Genomic DNA, 21,161 nt, shown 5'->3' with positions numbered 1-21,161 from the left:
TGAGGGACTTCTGACCATAGGTCACCAAATGAGATTTGTGTACACAACATTTTCATGTACTTTTCATATTTTTCTAATGCTACCTGTGAGAGGGACAGTTCTGTCTGCATCAGTCTGCCTGTATCTGTCCACCTGTGAAATATCGATGTGCTTGGTAAAGACTACCTTGCTCACTGGTGAGAAACTGGAGAATGTGTTTCCTGATAACCATTTTTATCTGGCTTTCCATGCCATTAACTTTTCTCTATTTTATTTTCTCCTAGAGTTTCCACGGGGTAGTTGCATTATACTTCGGTAAATGGAAGACTCAGACCAGATTAGAAAAAGTTCTTTCTGTTTTTGAAAAATGATCTTGTATATTATTCCAGCATGTCAAAGCCATGTTTGGGAACCCAATGGCAAAGTACTGACACAACAGAGTGCAGCCCCTGTGCCAGACTGTGCAATTCAGACAGTAAAGTGCACGGGGGAATGCCAAGTCCCTCTGCTGCCAGGACAGCCTAGGGGAAGACTATTCCTCAAGGAGGCTTTGGCCTTTCACAGGTGTTTTGCTGCTCACAGGAGCCATCTGAGCTGTGTTATCCTTGAGTACTGAGCTGCTCAGCATTTCCTGAGGTCTTTTAGGTAATTTTAGTGGGGTTGTGCTTTAGCTGTAACCAGTAGCTCTTGCCAGTTCTGGCAAGCCAGCCCAGGTAGTTTTGCACTGCTTTTGAAACAAGGAACTGCATTGGCTCCTCAGGAAGATCTGAGAAATATATGATCTCCTTTAGGAATATTGGGAACATCGGTTTGGGGACATCAGTGAAGCCTGAGGTCTGGATGATCTTGCTCACTTGGTCATGTCTGCTTTAGGATGTCTAGTCTTTCCTTTCTGCTGATTAATGTGGAGTGAATCCCTGGGAGCACTGATAGGGATAGTGAAATCAGCAATCCATAATTTGGACATAGAAACTATTGAGGATCTCTCCTGTGTAAAATATGGTACGACCTTATCATTAAACCTTTGCAAAGGGAATAATAAATCCTGTTTGTAAACAAGCTGGATGTTGCTGTTGGGTTTGGTTTTTTGTTTATTTTGTTTTTTTTTTTTTAAACAAAGCAACAAGATAGAAAAATGAAAATTTGCTTATTTTAAGCAAACAGAAGAGATTGACTTTCCAGAATTTAAGAAAAAGCAGTTAGTTTGTACAGTATGTATGTTTACAGATGTAAATACCTATTTGACAGAGTCTTTTTCTTCCCCTATGTCCTCAGTATAAATGCACACAGAAGAGCACACATGCTTGCATAGTGGTAACTTCCAGGGGGGTCTCAGACCTTGACATTGACTCCTGGAGAATACTATGTGTATGGCTTGCACCATCACGATCTCTTCTGTATTTCTTTGTACCTGAACAGAGAATAACATCTCCAAGAGCAGTCAAGTCTTGTACCTGTCTCCAGTCATAGATTCAGCAACAATGGAAATGCAGGCTAGTTGTGGGCATACGCTAGGCCTGTGAAGTTCTGCATGTACCCTACTCCTGAGCAGTATAATGCAAAAGACTATTTAATACTGATTTTCTGATAAAACTGGGAGTCATACACAGGCTTGCAGCCTAATGCCCACCTCCAGAACAAAGTGAATCCATTACAGGATCAACTGGGTCATTATCCTAAACTCCCTCAGAAATTTGGTTCCAGAGCTGGAAACAAAAACGTCTTGGCCTTGTGTCCACATTTACACCTGCAAATAAAATGGGCAACTGTGGTCCTGAGGAGACTGGCATACATTTGTATAACTCATCTCTCTGTCCTTCCCTTTCCTTTCCAAAAAGAGGGTGGCTTCATCTGTACCGCTCATTATTGTAACTCTGCTCCATGCTGTCATTGTGCTTATAATTTGCCTGGCAAATTTTTCGTCTGACCAGAATATTGTCAAGCAACCTGCTAACCATGAGTTAGCATGATTATGTGCCTAGTGCCTCTGCCTCTGTCTTGGCCCTGCTTAATTTATTAGTACGTACATAGCCTGTCATATTTAATCTCAAAACATGAATGTATATTCTGGGTGTGTGGAAGCCCTCTACAAGACATGGTTTTGGTTTTTTTTTTCCCAGAGACGAACTTGTAAGGGAGAGATAAGATTTAGCCTGACTTGGAAAAGCACAAAATGCCTTTTTTTTTTTAATTTAATCTTTTAAAATAAAACAGAAATACTTCTGGATACAACTGGAGAGACCTCAGAGATTGGCTGGATCACCCACCCTTCTGATGGGGTAAGAATTTCCCTTGTCCTCTTCTTGACTGCACCTCTGCTGGGAAGGTATGCATGCAGCTGATGAAAAAGGGGAAACTGGAACCAATGAGATTTGTTTTATGAATTTTGTACATATGAATAATTTGAACCTGTCACAGGATACTGGGGAGAAGAGATCAGCACCTCCCTCTCCACTTCCCCTCTTCAGGAAGCTGTAGAGAGCAATGAGGTCGTCCCTCAGCCTCCTTTTCTCCAAACTAGACAGACCCAGGGTCCTTGGCCACTCCTCATGGGACATGCCTTCCAGCCCTTTCATCAGCATTGTTGCTGATGTTGCTGATGCAGGAGGCATTCCAGTACCTTAACACCCTTCTTAAATTGTGGGGCCCAGAACTGTACACGGTACTCAAGGGGAGGCCCCACCAATGCTCTATATAGTGGGATAATCACCTCTTTTGACCGGCTGGTTATGCTGTGTTTGATGCACCTCAGGATGCGGTTTGCCCTCTTGGCTGCTAGGGTACACTGCTAAGTCACATTAAGCTTACTGTCAACCAGCATCCCCAGATGCCTTTCTGCAGGGCTGCTCTCCAGCCACTCCTCTCCTAGTTTATACTTGTGTCCTGCATTCCTCTGTCCCAGATGCAGAATCCAGCATTTGCTTTTGTTAAATTTAAGTAGTTGATGATCTCCCCATGCTCCAGTCTATCTGGAGCCTTCTGGAAGGCCTCTTGTCCCTCAAGAGAGTCAATGGCACCTCCCGGTTTGGTATCAATAGCAAACTTGCTAATGGCGTATTCAACACCTTCATCTAGATCATTGATAAATGTATCAAACAGAACTGGCCCTAGAATTGAACCCTGAGGAGCACTGCTGATGATCATTTGCCAGCCAGATGTAGCCCCATTCACTACAGCCCTTTGAGTCCTGCCCTTTCTTCACCCAGCACAGCATGTACCTGCTCATCCCACAGTTAGACAACTTGTCCAGAAAGATACTGTGAGCAACAGTACTGAAAGCCTTACTAAAATCCAGAAATATTACATCTATTGCCTTCCCTTCAGCCACTAGGTGGGTGACCTTATCATAGAAGGATATCAAATTACCTAGACAGAACTTTCCTTTTGTGAACCCATGTTGGCTGTGCCTGATGATTGCATTGTCCTTTAAATGCCTTTCAGTAGCACACCTAGTATTATTTTCCCCACAATTTTTCCAGGAACTGAGGTTACACTAACAGGTCTGCATTTTCCTGGGTCTTCCTTCCCTCATGCCCTTCTTGTAAATGGGAATAACATTGGCTAGCTTCCAGTGAGTAGGGACCTCCCCAGACTCCCAAGACCTTTGGTACATGATCAAGATGGGTGCTGCCATAACATCCACTAGCTCCTTCAGTACTCTGGGATGAATCTCATCAGACCCCATGGTCTTTAGAACACAAAGAACAACTGGTCACTTACAATTTCAGTGTCCACAGATGGAAAGTCACTGTTCCTGCATTTCTGGTCCTCCAGCTCAGGAGATTGGGCAGCCCAAGGTCTATCAGTATCATTAAAGACTGAGGCAAAAAAAAAATATTGAATGCCTCCACTTTTTCGTCATCCTTATTAGTCAGATGGCCATCTTAAACAAGTATCTGCCAGTGTTTTCTTTAGAGCTCTTCGTGCTGTTAACGTACTTTAAAAAGCCTTTCTTATCTGACACAACACTGGCCAGTTTCAACTCTAAGTGAGCTTTGGCCTTTCATGTCTTTTGCCTGCATATACGAACCACAGTCCTGTACTCTTCCTGCAAAGCCTGACCTTGCTTCCAGAGATCATACAATTTCTTTTTTTCCTTTTGAGCTCCCCGAGGAGTTCCCTGTTCCACAAAGATGGTCTTCTGCCCCACTTCATTGACTTCTAACATGCAGGAATTGCCTGCTCCTGTGCTTCTAAAAGGTAGTTCTTAAAAACTGACCAGCACTCATGGACTTCTAAGCCCTTAAAAGCATATTCCCAGGGGACACTTCTCAGTAGCTCCCTGAATAGCTTAATAGTTGCACTCTTGAAGTCCAGGGTAGAAACTCTGCTGTCCCTTTTTCTCATTACACCAAAAACTTTAAATTCAACCATTTTGTGATCACTGTGGCCAAGACAGCCACCTACCATTACATCTTCCACAAGTCTTTCTCTATTTATAAATAGCAAGTCTAGGAGGGCATTTTTCCTAGTTGGCTTACTGAGTACTTGTGACAAGAATGTTTCTTCCCCGGACTTCAGGAATTTCCCAGACTTGCTCATCACAGTGGTATGGTATTCCCAGCTGATGTCTGGGAAGTTAAATTCTCCCATAAGGACAAGGGTTATCAGTCCAGAGATTTCTCCTAACTGCCTGTAACTCATCAGTGCTAACATCCTGGCTGAGCGATCAGTAGTAGACACCTACTAAAACATCTTTGTTTTTTATCTCCCTAATCCTCACACAGAGGATCTCAGCCACATCATCACTAACTGTAAGGGCTGTACAATCAAACCTCTCCCTTACATACAGTGCAACATCTCTACCTCCCCTGCCCTGCCTGTCCCTCCTGAACAGCCTGTAGCCCTCCTTCCTGGCACTCCAATTGTGGGTCTCATTCTACCAAGTCTCACTAATATCAATAATATCATAGCTCTGGGAACTGACCAACACTTCTAGTTCATCCTGTTTGTTTCTCATACTGTGTGCATCATTGTACAAGCATTTCAGATGTGCTCTTGAGCCCTGCACGCTCCTATGGGCAGCATAAATGCTCCCACTAGGATTGCCACCCTCAGCTAATGCAATGTCAACCCTTGGCTTACCTTCAGCTCTCCTGTTGGTATCCCCTTCCCCCACTGTTTTTAGATTAAAGCCGTCTCAATCAGTCCCACCAGCTTATGAGCAAAGATGCATTTCCCCCATTCAGACAGGTAGATCCCATCAGGCCCTAGCATATATTGTGCCTCAAAAACTCCCATGGATATAAACCCAAATGTTTTGGCAGAGACATCAGTCCTGAAGCCAGGTGTTGTTACCTTGGGATTGCCTGTTTCTTCCAAAGTCTCTACACATTAGTGGGGGATTGAGGAAAACGCTACCTGTGCTCCTGAATTTTTTAATATTCTTCCCAGGGTCCTTTGAAATCTCTCTTCATTGACCTTAGAGTTTTTGTTGCAACATCATTAGTACCCACATGAAAGAGCAGGAGTGGATAATAGTCTGAAGGCTGTACTAAGCTCTTCCATCTTCTGGTGACATCCCTAAACTGGGCCCCAGGGAGGCAGCAAACCTCCCTGAAAAGAGGGTGCAGCCTGCACATGGGTGCTTTCATTTCACACTGGAAGGAGTCACCAATGACCATAACTTGCTTTTATTTCTTCTTGGCACTGGTCTTAACACAGGTCTTCTTGTGAGGAGTTGGTCGATCTGACCTTGGCAAGAGTGCTTGCACACGTTCCTTCTCTCTCATTATGCACTTTGTCTGTTATACCCAGGGCCTCGTACGTAATCTGTAAAGCTAGTTGAGAGGGTAAGGAGGGGTTTCTCTTACATCTCCGTGCAGTAACCTGCTTACACACACACTCCTTCCCCCATGCCTCCCTTATGTCATTTTCCTGGCACAAAACAGATCCTGGACCTGTCCCCGTAGTGGCCATGCTGAGTTGGTTTGTGTGCACTGGGGGTGGCAGAGCACAGCTCCAGCCGTGATAAGGCAGAAGGGACTTCTGCTTTAATGTTTTCTCCAAAGAACACTGTCTTGTTTCTCTGTCTCATTTGTTTGTATTGTGAGTCTTGTCTCTGGAGATGAGAGATGGGGAAATAGGCGAGAAGAAAGTGTGACTCTGATTTTAAGATTCTCAATGCCATGTGACAGGTCTGCATGAATTTTGTTTTCTGTCACAACAGTTCTGACTTGCAGGCTTTAACAGCTCTCTTTACAGTGTCATACTTTCTCTCGTAATAGACACGGCAAGGAGAAGGGGAGAGGAAGAAGAAGGCTTGTCGTCTATTTTTGGTGCAGTTGAACACTGAATCAATAATTTTTTACTATTTCTTCTTCTTTTTCTTTCCCATATATCCATTATAGTGGGATGAGGTAAGTGTCCTGGATGACAAGAAACGCCTGATCCGAACCTTTGAAGTCTGTAATGTGGCTGAACCAGGTCAGAATAACTGGTTGCGTACTCACTTCATAGAGCGACGTGGAGCCCACCGAGTCCATGTCCGCCTCCGTTTCTCAGTGAGAGACTGTGCCAGCATGCGCACTGTGGCTTCTTCTTGCAAGGAGACTTTCACACTCTACTACCACCAGTCGGAGGCTGACATAGCGTCTCAGGAACTGCCAGAGTGGCGTGAGGGCCCCTGGACCAAAGTGGATACTATTGCAGCTGATGAGAGCTTTTCCCAGGTGGACAGCACTGGGAAGGTGGTAAAGATGAATGTTAAAGTACGTAGCTTTGGGCCACTCACCAAGACTGGCTTCTACCTGGCCTTCCAGGACTCAGGAGCCTGCATGTCCCTGGTGGCAGTCCAAGTGTTTTTCTACAAGTGCCCAGCTGTGGTGAAAGGATTTGCCTCCTTCCCTGAAACTTTTGCTGGAGGGGAGAGGACCTCACTGGTGGAGTCACCAGGGATATGTGTACCAAATGCTGAAGAGATAAGCATGACTGGGTCTTCAGGTGTTCGGTTGCACTGCAATGGAGAAGGGGAGTGGATGGTGGCCATTGGACGATGCACCTGCAAGGCTGGCTACCAGTCTGTTGATGGTGAACGAGCCTGCCAAGGTGAGAGATGCTTTTTCCCCACCCCTTAGGTAGCCACTTCTTTGTTGGATCTCTGCATTAGTAGTATTTGGCATTTGCCAAAAGTTCACAGAGCTAGGTGATTAAATAATTTCTCACAGAGAATGCTTACTAGCAGTCTCTTCTGACACTTCTAGCACCTCAGACTGAGGTTGGAGCGACCCCTTCTTGGTGCTAAGAACATGGTTGGAAACTCCACTCAGGCCTTAGTTTGAGCTGCCACCAGAGACAGCCTGTTAGGCTATGTATACAAAATTAGCAGGAGTTGTAACTGGCCAGCTCTAACACAGTTCCACTTCTTTACCAACAGCCAACAGTGTTAGAAGAGAGACACACATGGAGCAAAGCTGATCCCAGAACTAATACCCTCTACCATCCTAACTAGTTTGGGCCCTTTTGCTATTGCTGTTGGAACTAGTGATAAAAAAAAGAAAGGGGAAATGGCCGCAGCTTGGTCATGGGACAGGGAACATGCAGCAGGGATCTATGAACCTGGCTTGGTAAGAAAAAACAGGCTTAATGGTATTATAGTTACCTGTAATGTGCTCTCCGCCCTGGGGCCCATGGTATTTTCTGTGAAATGCTTGTAGGAGGAAGTAGAATAAATTATGCATCACCCAGTAATGGTATTGGGCCAAAATCTGGCCAAACCTGAACACCCAGTCTAATGTCATGACTGACTTCCTATCTCAAGCTTAAGGCAGGCCATTAGACCAAACTGCTTGTGTTGGTTATATAATTTTGTGTATAATGTTCTTCTGGTGCTGCCTTGGTCTTAATATGCATGTACTCAAGGTCTCTCAGTGATGTAGAATGTTGCTGCACCACACTTAGTACTCTAAAAAAATTAAATGTAATGTGGAACCCAGTTTTGGTTGCACACATAATTTTAAAGTTGGATTGTAATTTACTCAAATAAGAGTTCGACTGGGACATTGAGAGCCCAAATATTCTGGTTAACACCAAGTGCAAATGCAATGGATAGTTAATGGTTGTCAGTGTGCTGCCTTAGATTCCTGTTTCATGAAGTGATTGGGATCATGTAAAATAACTTTATTAAAACACAGTTCATTGTGCCGGGGACTTATAAAGCAATTGATATTGTTAAGTGCTTTTTATTTGTTTAAGCTTCGAGAGTGATTAAAATGTACACGCCTTTTTATCCTGCACATCCTGAAAGAAATGTAACTACATTCATATAGTGAGAAGGAAACCTCAGACAGACATAGAGCAGCTCTATATGGCACTAGCTTTTTTGTCTGCATCAGTAGCATGACTAGTTCACGATCCAGGTAAAGTGCCAGCCAATAATTTAGTATCAGGTAGTAGTCTTAAGCGCTCAGAAAATATGGAAATTAGACTTGGCAAATAGAAATAAGGATCTTTTAAAAATCTATCTTCCCTGTTTTGTAGTGCTCAATGAAAGCTGATACTCCCTTGCATCCCCATTACCACAGAAGCTGGAGATAGATAGATGAAAATGGTAAAAATGTTAAGGAATAACTGAAATAATTGCAGTCTATCCAACTACAAAATACTGTTCCCATCATTTACTTCCTGAGATTCCATGAGCAGCTTAGAAAAGCCAGAGACAACCAAATAATGAACCTTAATGTTAGAAGGTATTTTTTCTCCTCGTGTTTCTCGTAAACTCCTCTGGCTTGATCTCCATTCCTGATCTCTTCTGCTAATAATATGTTGCTGTCCTGTCTGAATGGAGCCACGTTCAGTTAGCGTAGTTTGTCCCCTTGCTTGGTGTTTCTTTGTGTGGAGTGCTTTCCAGGACTTCTCTGTGTTCTCCCTTCTTCCTAAGAAGAGTAGTACACTGTGATACAGAGTTGCTACAGTGTTCTGTGTGAAATACAGAACAAAAGCATAGCCCAAAGGCAGATTTCTACTGATAATCCTGCAGAGAGCTCTTCTTAATATGACTGAAGAATGAACCAGGGATAGGAAGGAGAAGTAAGTTTCCTTCTTATGTTAGTAGAAGAGTGTGTGGGTATTACCTTCCCTCTCACCATATGGAAGCCTGTGGAGTCCTTCCTGGGCCAGCTGTTACCTCTTTATTTAGAATAAAGAATCTGACAAGAACCATTCTGAGCAGATAGAATGTCCATTTTTTTTCCCCTGCCCTCTACCATAAGTTAAGATACTTTCTTCCATTAGTTTCATAAGACTGCCTGCTTTTTCTTACTATATGGCCAATTCCTCCAGCTAAATAAGAGTGGAACAATCCTTTAGTAAGCCCTTTTGACTTCATCCAAGTAGACTTCTTCTCATGCTGAACACTCAGAAAGGAGAAAGGCAGTTTACAGAGGAAAAAGGAAAGTTGTGACCTTAGCTGCTTTTCTTTCTGTAGATGTACACACACAGGGTGTCTTGCCTTGCAAGGCTTGCTGCAGCTCTAAGTGTTTTGCCACATAGAAGCCCAGCAATGGAAAATTCTGGGTGATCAGGCCATCCTAGGCTACTGGTTCCCAAAATTCTGGACTGACTGGCTGTTGTCCCATGTCTTCCCTCAGATCAACAGATTCATTACTGAAAACAGTTGTTCCGGGATTCTATCCCCACAAACCATTTTAAAATATAATTTGTTTCATGGGATTCACTGTCCATTCCTTATCATCACCTTTTAGCTAAAAGTCACATAGGGTTTAAGTTGCCAGATGCTTTTGAAAAGAATACTTAGAATTCATGACTGAGACATTTTAAAAAATATTTCAAAAATGGCAATGTGGAGAAAAAAGAGAAATGACTACTTGATAAAGTGCTAAGCTGACTTCCAAATGAAGAAGTAAGATGAGCTCTTAGCTTGAAAAATCACTCAAATAGAACTATTAATTTAATAAGGAGTTTATATTTTTTCTTTCAAGTCCAAATACAAATTAATTACAGATCAATTCTGCCAGTCAAGCTCCATGTCTATTTTTCTACTCAGTCCCGTAGCAGTATCCAATATGCTGTTCGTCCTACATCACTGAAAATGTGCTATTAGTGTATCATTATACCCCTACATCTGCAGTTACCCTCCAGCTACCCACCTGCTATTTCTGTAGCTCAGAACACTGACTTTTCTCCCTTTATCCAGCTTGGATGTCTGAGGGAGAAAAGATCATGGGACTACAGGAGAAAAACATAGATAGAACCATATTTAGAAAGCGATAGAGTGGGGGGATCTATTTCAGTCATGAGACTGGGGGCAGGTCTTCACATCCTTGTTGAAGTCCCCTTGTTAGACTTGGACTGCTGATCCCCTTGTTGGGTATCATAGTGTATTGAATTTAGGTGGCAAGGTTCTGGTAGTGGTGGGTGCTGACAGGGTGGCCCCTGTGGAGAGAGGGCAGGGGCTGTCCTGTGCCAGACATAGCTGTTTCCAGACAGCTCTGCAATGGACCCACCTCAAGACAGACCATTAGCCACATGTGTGGCACCTCTGTACAGACATATTTAAGAAGGGGCAGAAAACACCAACCAGAGAGAGGAGGAGGGAACAAAAAGAGTGAGAAACAGCAGAGGGAACACCAAGGACAGAGAAGGAGGAGGGGATGTACTCCAGGCACTGGAGCAGATATTCTCTGCAGCTTGTGGAGGATCCCACACTGGAGCAGATGGATATTTCCTGAAGGAACTGTGGCTCATGGAGAGCCCACACTGGGGCAGAGGAAAAGTGTGAATGCGAAGGAGTGACAGAGAGAAACTGCACACCCCATATCCTCCTACCCTGTGATGCTTGGGTGGAATAGAAGAGTTTGGAGTGAAAATAGAGTTAAGTTGAGCTTGGGAGAGGTAGGAGGACAGGTGTTTTAATGTTTGGGTTTTGTTTTCTCATTACCGATATCTATTTTGCTCAGCAGTAAATAAATTAATTTTCCCCAAGCCAAGCCTGTTTTGCCTGTGATAGTAATTGGTAAATCATCTCCCTGTCTTTATACCCACAAGCATTCTCATTGTATTTTCTCCCTATGTCTTGCTGAGGAAGGGGAGTGAGAGAGTGTCTGGGTGGGTATTTGGCTGTTTGCCAAGGTTAATCCATCACTTTCTCCTCTCCTGGGATGTTTCTGAGAGTATTGAGGAAGCAAAAGGTCTGCCTGTCTTCTGTAGTAATTGTAATTGACTCTCTGTAGGATGCAAGAATGTATGATGATGAAGTCAGACGGAGAAGAGGATTCCATAAAATTTCCCATGTCCTGTGACCATATGTAGTCCCTTTTGCAGAAGGAATCACATCTGTATTACTGATAACAGCAGGAGCTAGTAACTGTGCATACAGCTGTTTGAGGGCTCACCTGGGAAGAATAATTGCATTATTTTTGTGTTACTAAATGATGCCTTTCCTCACCAGCCTGGATAAGCTTTTTTCAGTGTGTGAGGCTAGGGAAATGTTAACACATAAGCTTCAGTAGTCTGCTAAAAATATGCGTACCCTATTCACAAAAAACCCCAAACCCACAATAAGCTCTTCTTAAATTTTAATCACTTAAAAGATGATTTAAAACCGTAGAACAATTTACATTGCAGAGACCTGTGGAACTCATCTGCTCCAATCCCATGCTCAAAGTAGGACCAAATTGGGTTAGGTCACTTGAGGCCAATTCTAGTCTGGTTTTCATTATTCCTAAAGGTGAAGATTCCACAGTGTCCTTGGGCAACTGTTTCAATGTTTGATGACACCCATGGTGAATTTTTTTTTCCTACATAAAAGGAGATTGTAATAAGATGTAATAAGAGATTATTATGACTTGTGCCTTTTGTCTCCTGTTCTACCACCTTGTGCCTACACCTCCTTTATATTCTCCCCTTAGGTGGCTGATACCAGCCATTAAGTTCCTCCCTACACCAGCCTTCTCTTCTTTAAAATGAACAAACCCAGTGTCTTCACCTCTCCTGAGTAAGAGCTTTAGCTTCAAGGTAAACTCACAGGTGATAATAATGTTTAGTGCCTTGTGCTAATTACCTGTTTATGATTTTTTTCTGCTTGTGTATTGTTCCTTTCATTAGCTTCTCCAGCCTTATTCTGCTACATGCACATGCATTTTGGTGCTTTTCCAGTAGTTTGCTACTTTTCCTATATACAACAGTTGCTCTCTACTTATATTCCATTCTTCCCCTCCCCAAATCTTTCTTCTCTTGTTTTGCCTTTTTTTCTTCACCCAGCCCATTCTCTGGCAGTCCTCCCAAAATATAAGTAGCTAATAATTGCTTCAGCTCCAACTCTTTTTACCTAAAAATCACTTACTCATCTGATATCCTCTTAACAGTTCAGCGGGAAACAGTTCTTAGTCACTTAATTTATCCAGTTGATTTGGTACTCTCCTTTTCTGTTTAAAAAAAAAACAAACCCAAAGCCACACTCTTCTCTCCTTATGCTTCTTTCATTTTCCACTATCTCTTCCCCACCTAAACAGTTGTAGCGACTCTGAAACTCTAGATCAATTTAGGGCCCTATTGCTTCAGCATGCCTTGCTTCTAACTCTGGCTGATTGCACCCTGTACAGAACAAAATGCAAGATACACAGTAACAGTCACTGTAGAATAGCCTGCCCCAGTGGGAAATCACTTCCTGTCACCATAAGCTAGTCATAGGCTTATTTCTAGGGAAAAAAAGGGTGGTTTATCTAAAAGTTGCTTAGATTTTTCATTTCTAGTGTGTCTTCTGCATGCTAATTATGCCATCTTTCTTGCATTATAAGAAAGTTATATCTAAATTGTATTTCTACAATTTTATCAATTATTAAATAATTTCCATCAGTTACAGCCTTCTGTAACTGCCAGACTCCTTCCCTCTTTCCAACTGATTCAGTTGACGGCTTATTCTAACAGTGCCTCCCATTATCTAGTTAAGTGGCATGGCCCATACCAGTTATCTTTTTTAAACTCCATGCTGATTCTGCTTTGCTCAGAGTCATTCTCATTTGAGGCCCTCTGTAGCTCTGCACATCCAGTTTTCCTTAGGCCTGAAATTCAGCTATGTCCATTCATCCCTCCCAGTTCAACTCCAGTGCCAGCTTTGACACTGTTCATTTTCAATACTTTCACGTCTAGTATTCATTCTTGCTGCCTCACAGTACACCTTGGAGCAGAACTCCCATATAAGAAACAGATCACTTGTCTCAATCAAGAAGAGAGCAATTCTGTGCCCTTCTAAATGTCTTCCTGTGTCCCAGCTCAGTTCCAAGTCTTATCTAGGTACAAAAAGACAGTGTCACCTGTATCACATTCCCTAAAAACACTGCTGGGGGTACAAAAAGTTCTGCTGAAGTTTCTGACTGCCTTCTTGGTCTTTCTCCCCTTGCTGTATTTCATTTTGCTCTTGGAGTATTTTCTCTCTGCCCTTATTGTCTAAGTGAGCTTTTCAGCGCCTCTTCCTTAACCTCTTTGGTTCTTGGTCTGTCCCCTCACCATTTTAATTTTCTTCATTCCCCTCCCCCCCACACTGCATGATTCCTGCACTTTTCTCTGCTGGTTTTGATACTACTTGTTCTTAGAAGTCTGTCAGAAGCTGCTTCTCTGACCTTCCAGGTGGTACTTGTTTCCAGCGAGGAGTCAGGCAAATACAGGGAACACAGGGGTGAGTATTGTAGGATAGAGCTGAGGAAAATTCGGTCAATGTCTCTGAGATGAGCTGTGCCCAGCTGAACTGTTATGGCATTCTGACACTGTGCCAAGATATGAAAAATGACTGAGACAAGCTGAGAGAAAAGTGCTTGTGCACTCTGAACTCTGCCATCTCCTCAACTTGATGGGAAGTGGCAGATTGCTCTGCCCCTGAGATGCTAGCTCTGCAACTCTCTGTCCTTGCATTGGATATTGTGAAGAAATGACAGCTAAATCTGTGTTTTCTTGGAAAGTACTGGTGCCTGGGGGATGATCAAGTCATACTATCTCCAGTGACAAGGCCTGTGGCTTAACTGCTGTTGGTGTTTTGTGTGAAGTTGTTCTCCAGGCACACAGTAGAGGTGTTTCAGGAGAAGCTGCTGTTGTTCAGGCTTTCTCTGTGATGGCCCTGAAATGGTAATGTTCACTAAAGCAAAACATGTTTGTCCTGGTGATGGTGGGTGTGCTTCTGCTTGGGCATTTGTTATGACTGTCTCCAGTGAGCACAGTAGTCATCTGCAGAGATTGTACGACCACGGCAAGTGGACATGATGCCATGATCTGCATTAAGAAGTGTAACGTACATGAAAACTGAAAAATCTCATGGTGTGAAAAAAGGAATCCTTCAAAAACAAATGAGAGGTGGATTCTGTCTGTGTGTGGAAAGACAGTCCTAGGCTCACTGTAACTGTTGGGATAGAAGGAAGTGGCTTTTCCCTATTTAGATTGCCTGGCGATTTTTCTTCTTTTTCCTCCCAGCTTGACCTTTGATATACTATTTATAGAGTGACTGGACTGAGGCAATGCCAGGAAAAGCTCCATGTCATGGGAAAAATTATTTTTGCCATCTGTGGGCCAAAGTCCTGAGTGCAGTGAGCTAGCATATCTTAGGCAATTTTGGAAAGGGATAAAGGTGCTGGTGAATGAAGACAGCTCTCTGACTGGATGCAGAGGTAGGGATCAAGGTTTAGGTGGAAGCAGGTGTGTGATAGCTGCAGTCACTGCCTGTGGAGGCCATTCTTTAGCTACATGGAGGCAAGTTAGTATCTACTGTAGTCAGTCCAGCCTTATTGGCCAAAATTGCAAATGTAAAATATGAGTAACTACAAATTTTAGGTTATAGTATTTTTTTCCAATTGTCTTTTCATTAGCAAGGCGGAGAAGATGTGAATCATGTTTAATCACTGCAAATCATCTTTGCTTGCAATATGCTGTATGAGTTCATTTTGCTCTTTTTCTTCTGGAAGTAGAAGTAGCATGGAGCAGAATGAGAGTTTCAAAGCATGATCCTTTCTCTGTATCTGCTGTCCCTCCTGGAAGTAACAGCATGAGATTATAGGTTTGTGTAGTCTTTAGTTTTTTCCATTAAACAATATAAAAATAATCATTGCAGAGAGATCTTTCCTCCTAAGTTACTATGGATTCCACTCCATAGTTCTTCGGCTGCCTTTTCTGTCATGTGAGTTGAACTGGGCAGGTGAGTCTCTTCCTTACTGGTTCTCATTACACTTTTCTCTGTCTCCTTTAAACTCTTTTCTCAGGTTTCTTCCTCAGAGGAAACCTGCCTATTCTCATTTCACTTCTGAACATCTCAAACAAGACATAGTCTAGTGTCAAGAACTTTCCATTCATTGTTCTCTGTATACCCACAATCCTGTATGTGGCAAAAGGTCTGGCAGTGGGGCAGCCAAAAACACAGGGATCGATCCAGATATTTTAATTTGCATATGTTTAAGGGAAATCACAGAATGGCTGAACTTGGAAGAGATCTCTGGAGGACATCTTCTCAAACACTCCCTGCTTAAGCAGGGTCACCTCCAGCAGGACTACATCCAGACCACTTTTTAATTTCTTCAAGGAGGGAGACTCCATAAGCCCTCTGGGTAAGCTGCTCCAGTGCTTGCTCGCCCCATGGTAAAAAGTGTTGTTTCCTTGTGTTCAGAGGGAATCTCCTGTGTTTCAATTTGTGCCCGTAGCCTCTGGGCCTGTCACTGGGCACCACTGAAAAGAGCCTGTCTCTGTCCTCTCTGCATCTCCCCTTCAAGTATTTGTGCACACTGAGGAGATCCCTGCAAGCCTTCTCTTCTCCAGGCTGAACAGTCCTAGCTCTTTCAGCCTCTCCTCCTATGAGATATGCTCCAGTGCCTTCATCATTTTTGTGGCCCTTTGCTGGATTCTCTCCAGTATGTCCATGACTCTCTTATACTGGGTAGCCCAGAACTGGACACAGGACTCCAGGTGTGACCTCACAGAGCTGAGTAATGGTGGGAAATGATATATCTCAATGGAGATTTTAACTTGCTGTTTGTACTGCTCTTTCATCTGTTTCTTTTGGTTACTGAGGAGGAACATTGATAGCCAAAATGAAAGAAATTCCACCTCTTCTGCCAGAAGGGAATGAACATGTGAGGACTGAAATCTGTTTTGTTGGTGGAACAGCTGCAGTGGAATTTTATTTGCCAGATCACTCAGCTTTAGTGGAGTGCTTATAAATGAGCCTATGTGGCTGCTTCACGCTCTGCTTATGTTAAATACAGGACAAGGGAGTATTGGACCTGGAGACATTTGGAAGGGGAGATATGTTTACATTAAGTCTGTTACTTCCCTCTCAACGGCAACTGTATCACAAAATCACTTCAGAAGCAGGCCAGGTTCCTTCTTAATTGTGGTAGGTTTTTTTTTTTGTCTGCTGCTTGTATTGGAAGTTTTTCTCAGAAGCCTACTGCTTTAGTTGGTGGAAGCATTCTTATTTAGTCCTGTAATTTAGCATGAAGTCACTTGTTTTCATGCTGACATTGCTCTTCAGCATAAATAAACAATTCTTCATTCACTGACTTTTACAGTTCTGGGATGACATTCAAGAATAGATGCTGCCTCAATGAGTGAGAGAGAGAATAGATAGCAAGAAAGCACCTAAATGTGACGGCACAAAAAGTGTAGCACACTGGGCAGTGCTAGGTGAGACAGCAGTAACCTGCCTTTGCATATGGTGCAGGCTGTTATGGCAGGCACAGTGCGGGGATGAAGAAATTAGATTTTGTGAGGCAAATACGAAAGAACAGCTGTAAGTATTTGATCTCTAGTATTTGTTATGAGTACCTTTTCCAAAGTGTTGTTTCTGTAGTACTGTACTATATCTGTGGTATGAGTAGATAACATTGTTATCCATCAGCAGACACCATGTCTCTATAAAATGATTTGTATTCTTGCTGTGTTGATTGGTTGGCTGGTTTTTGTAAGCAGCTCTTGAATGATTCTGGTCACTTGGAGTGACTGTCCACAGCATTAATGAAACCTTGCATGGCCTTTTAAGCAATAGACTTGCTTTGCCTTATAGAAACTGGCATTCTTTACTGAGGTGGCAGTGCTACTCGCATGTTCATTCCATTACATAAAACCTACAACACTGCACTTTTGCTTAATACCTTTGTCTAACTCATCAACAGTGTGCCATCCCTGCAGTTCTCATCCCTGCATCTCCAGGCTCAACAGCAAGCTGCCAATAGACCTCAAAGCACCATGTTAAAAATAAACGTTTATTTTTAACACAACCATGTTTATTTTAAAATAAATTCTATTTACTAAATAGCAGACAAATTCTTCTTCCCTCACAGCTTTGTCTAGCTTTCCATATGATTTGCAATTGGGCTAGAGATTAATCTACCTGAATTCTAATAACACTACCCTTGTAGGGTAAATATGTTCTTGCACTGCATGGGAAAAGTCTGTATCCTGTACAGATTTCCTTTAGCATCACATTGACTGCAGGCATTATCATTATCTGTTCATTTTCACTATTGTGACTAGCAGCAAGGTCAATGTCCCCCTTGATTTCAGGCCCTAGTACTAAATGAAGAAAAAGAACCATTCTCCAGTGTCTACTTTAACAAGTGGAATGAATGTCCATTAGTTCTAAGCCTTGACAAAAGCTTGAGAAGGGGTTTGATGCAAGAAAAAGTGGTTGAGATAAAATAACTTGTAAGAAAACAAAGATGTTCACATTTAGTCCAACCTTCTCGAATTTGAAACAAATAAAGGAAGATCCCTGAAAGTGGTAAATTTTGGTTGAATGACTATGCAGTGAGTTGGATTAGAACTTCTAATTCATAATACTTATAGTTTCAGTATAGGTGCATTTGCAAAGAAATGTGAAAATTATATTCTACATCTGTGGCTCTTAGCAGAGCCTTAAACTGAATGAAAGGGATATAATTCATAAAATGGACAAAATCTTACCTACTTTTTTGTCCAGGAGAACTTAGGGACAGATCTTTCCATATGAGTATAATTTGACTTTCTGCTGGATAAAGGCCTGAAGGCAAAGGCAGTTGCTCTTTTATTACCATCATCCATCATATGCAAAATTACAATCTCTTATTCCCCTTTCCTTTCCATATGGCAATGTATCACACACTGAATGTTGTAATTTTCTGAATGCTAGGAAGAATCGGTGTTCTCCTATCTAATAGATGTCATTCAGAGTTATTGAAGTCCCTTTTACGGTCTGACCTGTCCCAGGACTTACCACTCTTACCACAGTGCATTTGGAGGTTACTCTGCAGCCAGGACAGAGTAGATGAAGTAATGTAACAAGTTGAAAGCTGATGGGATTCCACAGATGTTATTGGCTGTTATGTCTGGACTGCAGCTATAACCTTTTCAGCTTTGTTAAGATGTGCATACCTGCAGTCCCACAGTATACATCAAAAATTCTACAAACTGGGTTCTGAAAACCCAAAGCAAAGCAAATTGAACACACATGAGAAGTAGATAAGCAAGCTACTCTGTTCTTCTGAAGTTATTTGTTGCATCATTTGATGCATCAGTGGCTACTCAGCACGCATTTGGGTTAAAAACATTTCCAAGTAATTGCTATTGGAGGTGGAAACCTGTAAGTGCAGTAAGTAATAACGAGATGGGCTAATTCTGCAGCTTCTGGTGTGGTGTTCCATTTTGGAACATTCATTAGATACCCTAATTAACAACTGTATACAATATGCTCATAAACATTTTTCTTTTTTTTTATATAACTTCTTGCTATCCACAATCCTTTGGATTGTTCTGCTTATGGTAATCACTAGGACAGTTCTTCTCTTGAGTGTGTCCCTTGTGCCTTTTGACATTCATCTGGGGTCTATCTGATAGTTTCCCATTCCCTGTAAATGTTCTTTATTGTGAAGTTAACTAACTAAATGTCAGTCCACAAATGAACTTTCATCTGAGCTTGTTAGTCCATAAAATCTAAAAGAGCTGTATCTATTTATGTAGAAAATTAGCTTTAGAAAACTTACATAAAGCTTACCTAAAGATTGTAAAAGCTTTATTCTAGCACTTCAATGTAAGATCCAAGCACCTTCTGTTAGGTAATTCAGCATAGCATCTTTGCCAAACCTAGAATGTGCTATACACCCATATTGTTAAGTTATTATCTTTTTATTTTCTTTCCCTTTAGGGTGGATTTCCATCCTTGTTTCAGTTTTCTGCCTAGGCGTGTTCCTATGCATTTGCAGATTAAATTTTACTAAATTAAGAGGCTTTTATCCATTATTGAGAAGTTTCCAGACCTACAGGAAAACAATAGGGCTGCCAATCTGAGTGCCGCCTTCTAATTTTGATGCAAAATCAGCCATGGTAGCTTATATTACTTTAAGCAATGAAACTGTTGAAAGCAACAGAAAAAAATCCATTTTTGTGGCTGTGTTGAGTGGGGAGAAGGAGGTGTGGATAATACCTGTAACTGTTATGGCTATTCCCAGTCAGATCACATGACAATGCTTTTTGGCTTTTCTAATGCTAAAGCTCTTTGAGTGAGAAATGAGAAGACAATTATTTCAGATGGCCAAAGCTGTCTCTGGACGGGTTTTCTTTCATTTGCCAGTGAATCAGTTTAAAAACCTATTGTATATAATAAACTGTTTTGAAATTGTAACTTTAACAATGCATGCTCCATAAAGCAACAAAACCAGTGGTAGTTACTCTATGTAATAACTTCTCCCTACAGCAGCAGCATGAGCTAATGTAAATAGCATTGCATTGTTTCTGGAATCTGAATTAATGAGTTTTCTGCTTTTGCCTCTCTCATTTTCCTCCTCTTAGCCTGTCCCCTTGGTTTCTTTAAAGTATCTGTGGGAGATGACCCCTGCCATCTATGCCCTGCCCACAGCCACGCTCCACTGCCAGGTTCCAGTGAATGTGCATGTCAGAACCACTACTATCGATCTGCTTTGGACAGTTCTGATGCTCCCTGCACTGGTAAGTATTCGGATGGAGTGTTTGAAAGCAAAAAGTGCAGTTAATGAGTCTGAATGATTCAGGGGAGTTGCAGTTCACCTCTTCTCATGCCTTCTGAAATAACTCAACACTTCCCTTTGCTCCTCCAGTTGGCTACAGGATATATTCCCTCACTGAATGTAGATGAGAAGGCAGAAGTGTTCCCACATGCTTTTTACAATGTTGATACATTGGTGAAACTGAGTTTTGAGAATACTGGAGTGTTGCAATACTAGATGCTCAGAAATGAAATTGTAAAATTTTAGATGACTCATGGAGCCTTAAATAAGTCCATTGCATGTATGCATAAGGTGCAATTTTTAATGAGAGAATAATATACTAATTTCCTGTGAAATGCTAAAGTCATTTCATACACAGGTAAACATTGTTCATTGAAGGAGTTAACCAATATTTTCTTCCCTTTATTACTGGAAGTGTGAAGACCATATTCACTGCACAGAATTAAAATTCTGCAAATTTTATGTATGGGAAAATAATTAATTTTTTCATTGGCTTATCTGTTGTTCTCATCGGTTATGACTTCTTAGAGTGATTGATTATGAACATTAATAGGTCAAGAAAAAATCATTAGAGGCAGAAAATGAAGTAGGGTTAGTGATTAGCATTAAAAAATTTAGTTTAAATAATATATGAAACATCACCCTTGAATTTTGTGGAAGCGACAGGGAAAAAAATTAACTTCCTAAAGTATCTTGGAAACACTTTATGGCTCTGAAGTTAAACACTCAGAAATTAGGAAATGTGATTGTGGTTTTTTTCTGTAATCCCTTGCTTCCTATACTGCACAGAGCCCATCTTCAGCAGCATCAAGCAATCTTTACTTCACAGGGATTATTTTTCCTGAGCAGTTGCCTATCCTTTGCATTGACTGTGATAACAGTCCTTAGGGGAAACTAGTATGTGGTCATGCAGTTAAATACTATACTACAATGCAAATGCTGAGTGGCCCAGTTAAGATCACAAAAGAAAATTCAATTCTGACGTTTCCTGATGTACAAATGCTTCATCTTGTCAGTAATACATTTTTGAACAGTCTTCTGTGTGCAATTTTTCAGCATAATTTATTTTTTTTAACAACACTGGAAATGTGAGTCCCCAAGGAAATAGAGCTATTGGAAATACTGAGATGGTCCAGCAACGAACTAGACTGCAGCCGGAGAGATCTCCCACAAAAACCTCATCCACCTGTACTAATAGAGGGTGTCATCCTTTATATTAAGCAGCATTAGACA

The 21,161-nt window shown here is 41.8% G+C and overlaps 1 protein-coding gene across 7 annotated transcripts in view; it reads left to right on the top strand.

Annotated features, from left to right (window-relative positions):
• LOC142064168 (ephrin type-B receptor 5) overlaps positions 1-21,161 on the top strand; it is a 315,634-nt gene that overhangs the window by 25,640 nt on the left and 268,833 nt on the right. For 6 of the 7 annotated variants that reach the window (XM_075108841.1, XM_075108808.1, XM_075108801.1 and 3 more), the window contains 3 exons: positions 2,194-2,258; positions 6,330-7,026; positions 19,735-19,890. In XM_075108841.1, coding sequence (XP_074964942.1) covers positions 2,194-2,258; positions 6,330-7,026; positions 19,735-19,890 — 918 coding nt within the window. The remainder of the gene's footprint in view (positions 1-2,193; positions 2,259-6,329; positions 7,027-19,734; positions 19,891-21,161) is intronic. The other variant, XM_075108851.1, reaches the window with a different exon arrangement.

This window comes from Phalacrocorax aristotelis, chromosome 1 (assembly GCF_949628215.1).
Source record: "Phalacrocorax aristotelis chromosome 1, bGulAri2.1, whole genome shotgun sequence".
NCBI lineage: Eukaryota > Metazoa > Chordata > Aves > Suliformes > Phalacrocoracidae > Phalacrocorax > Phalacrocorax aristotelis.
The sequence above is the reverse complement of the archived record's forward strand: the minus strand, read 5'-3'. Positions and strand labels throughout refer to the sequence as shown.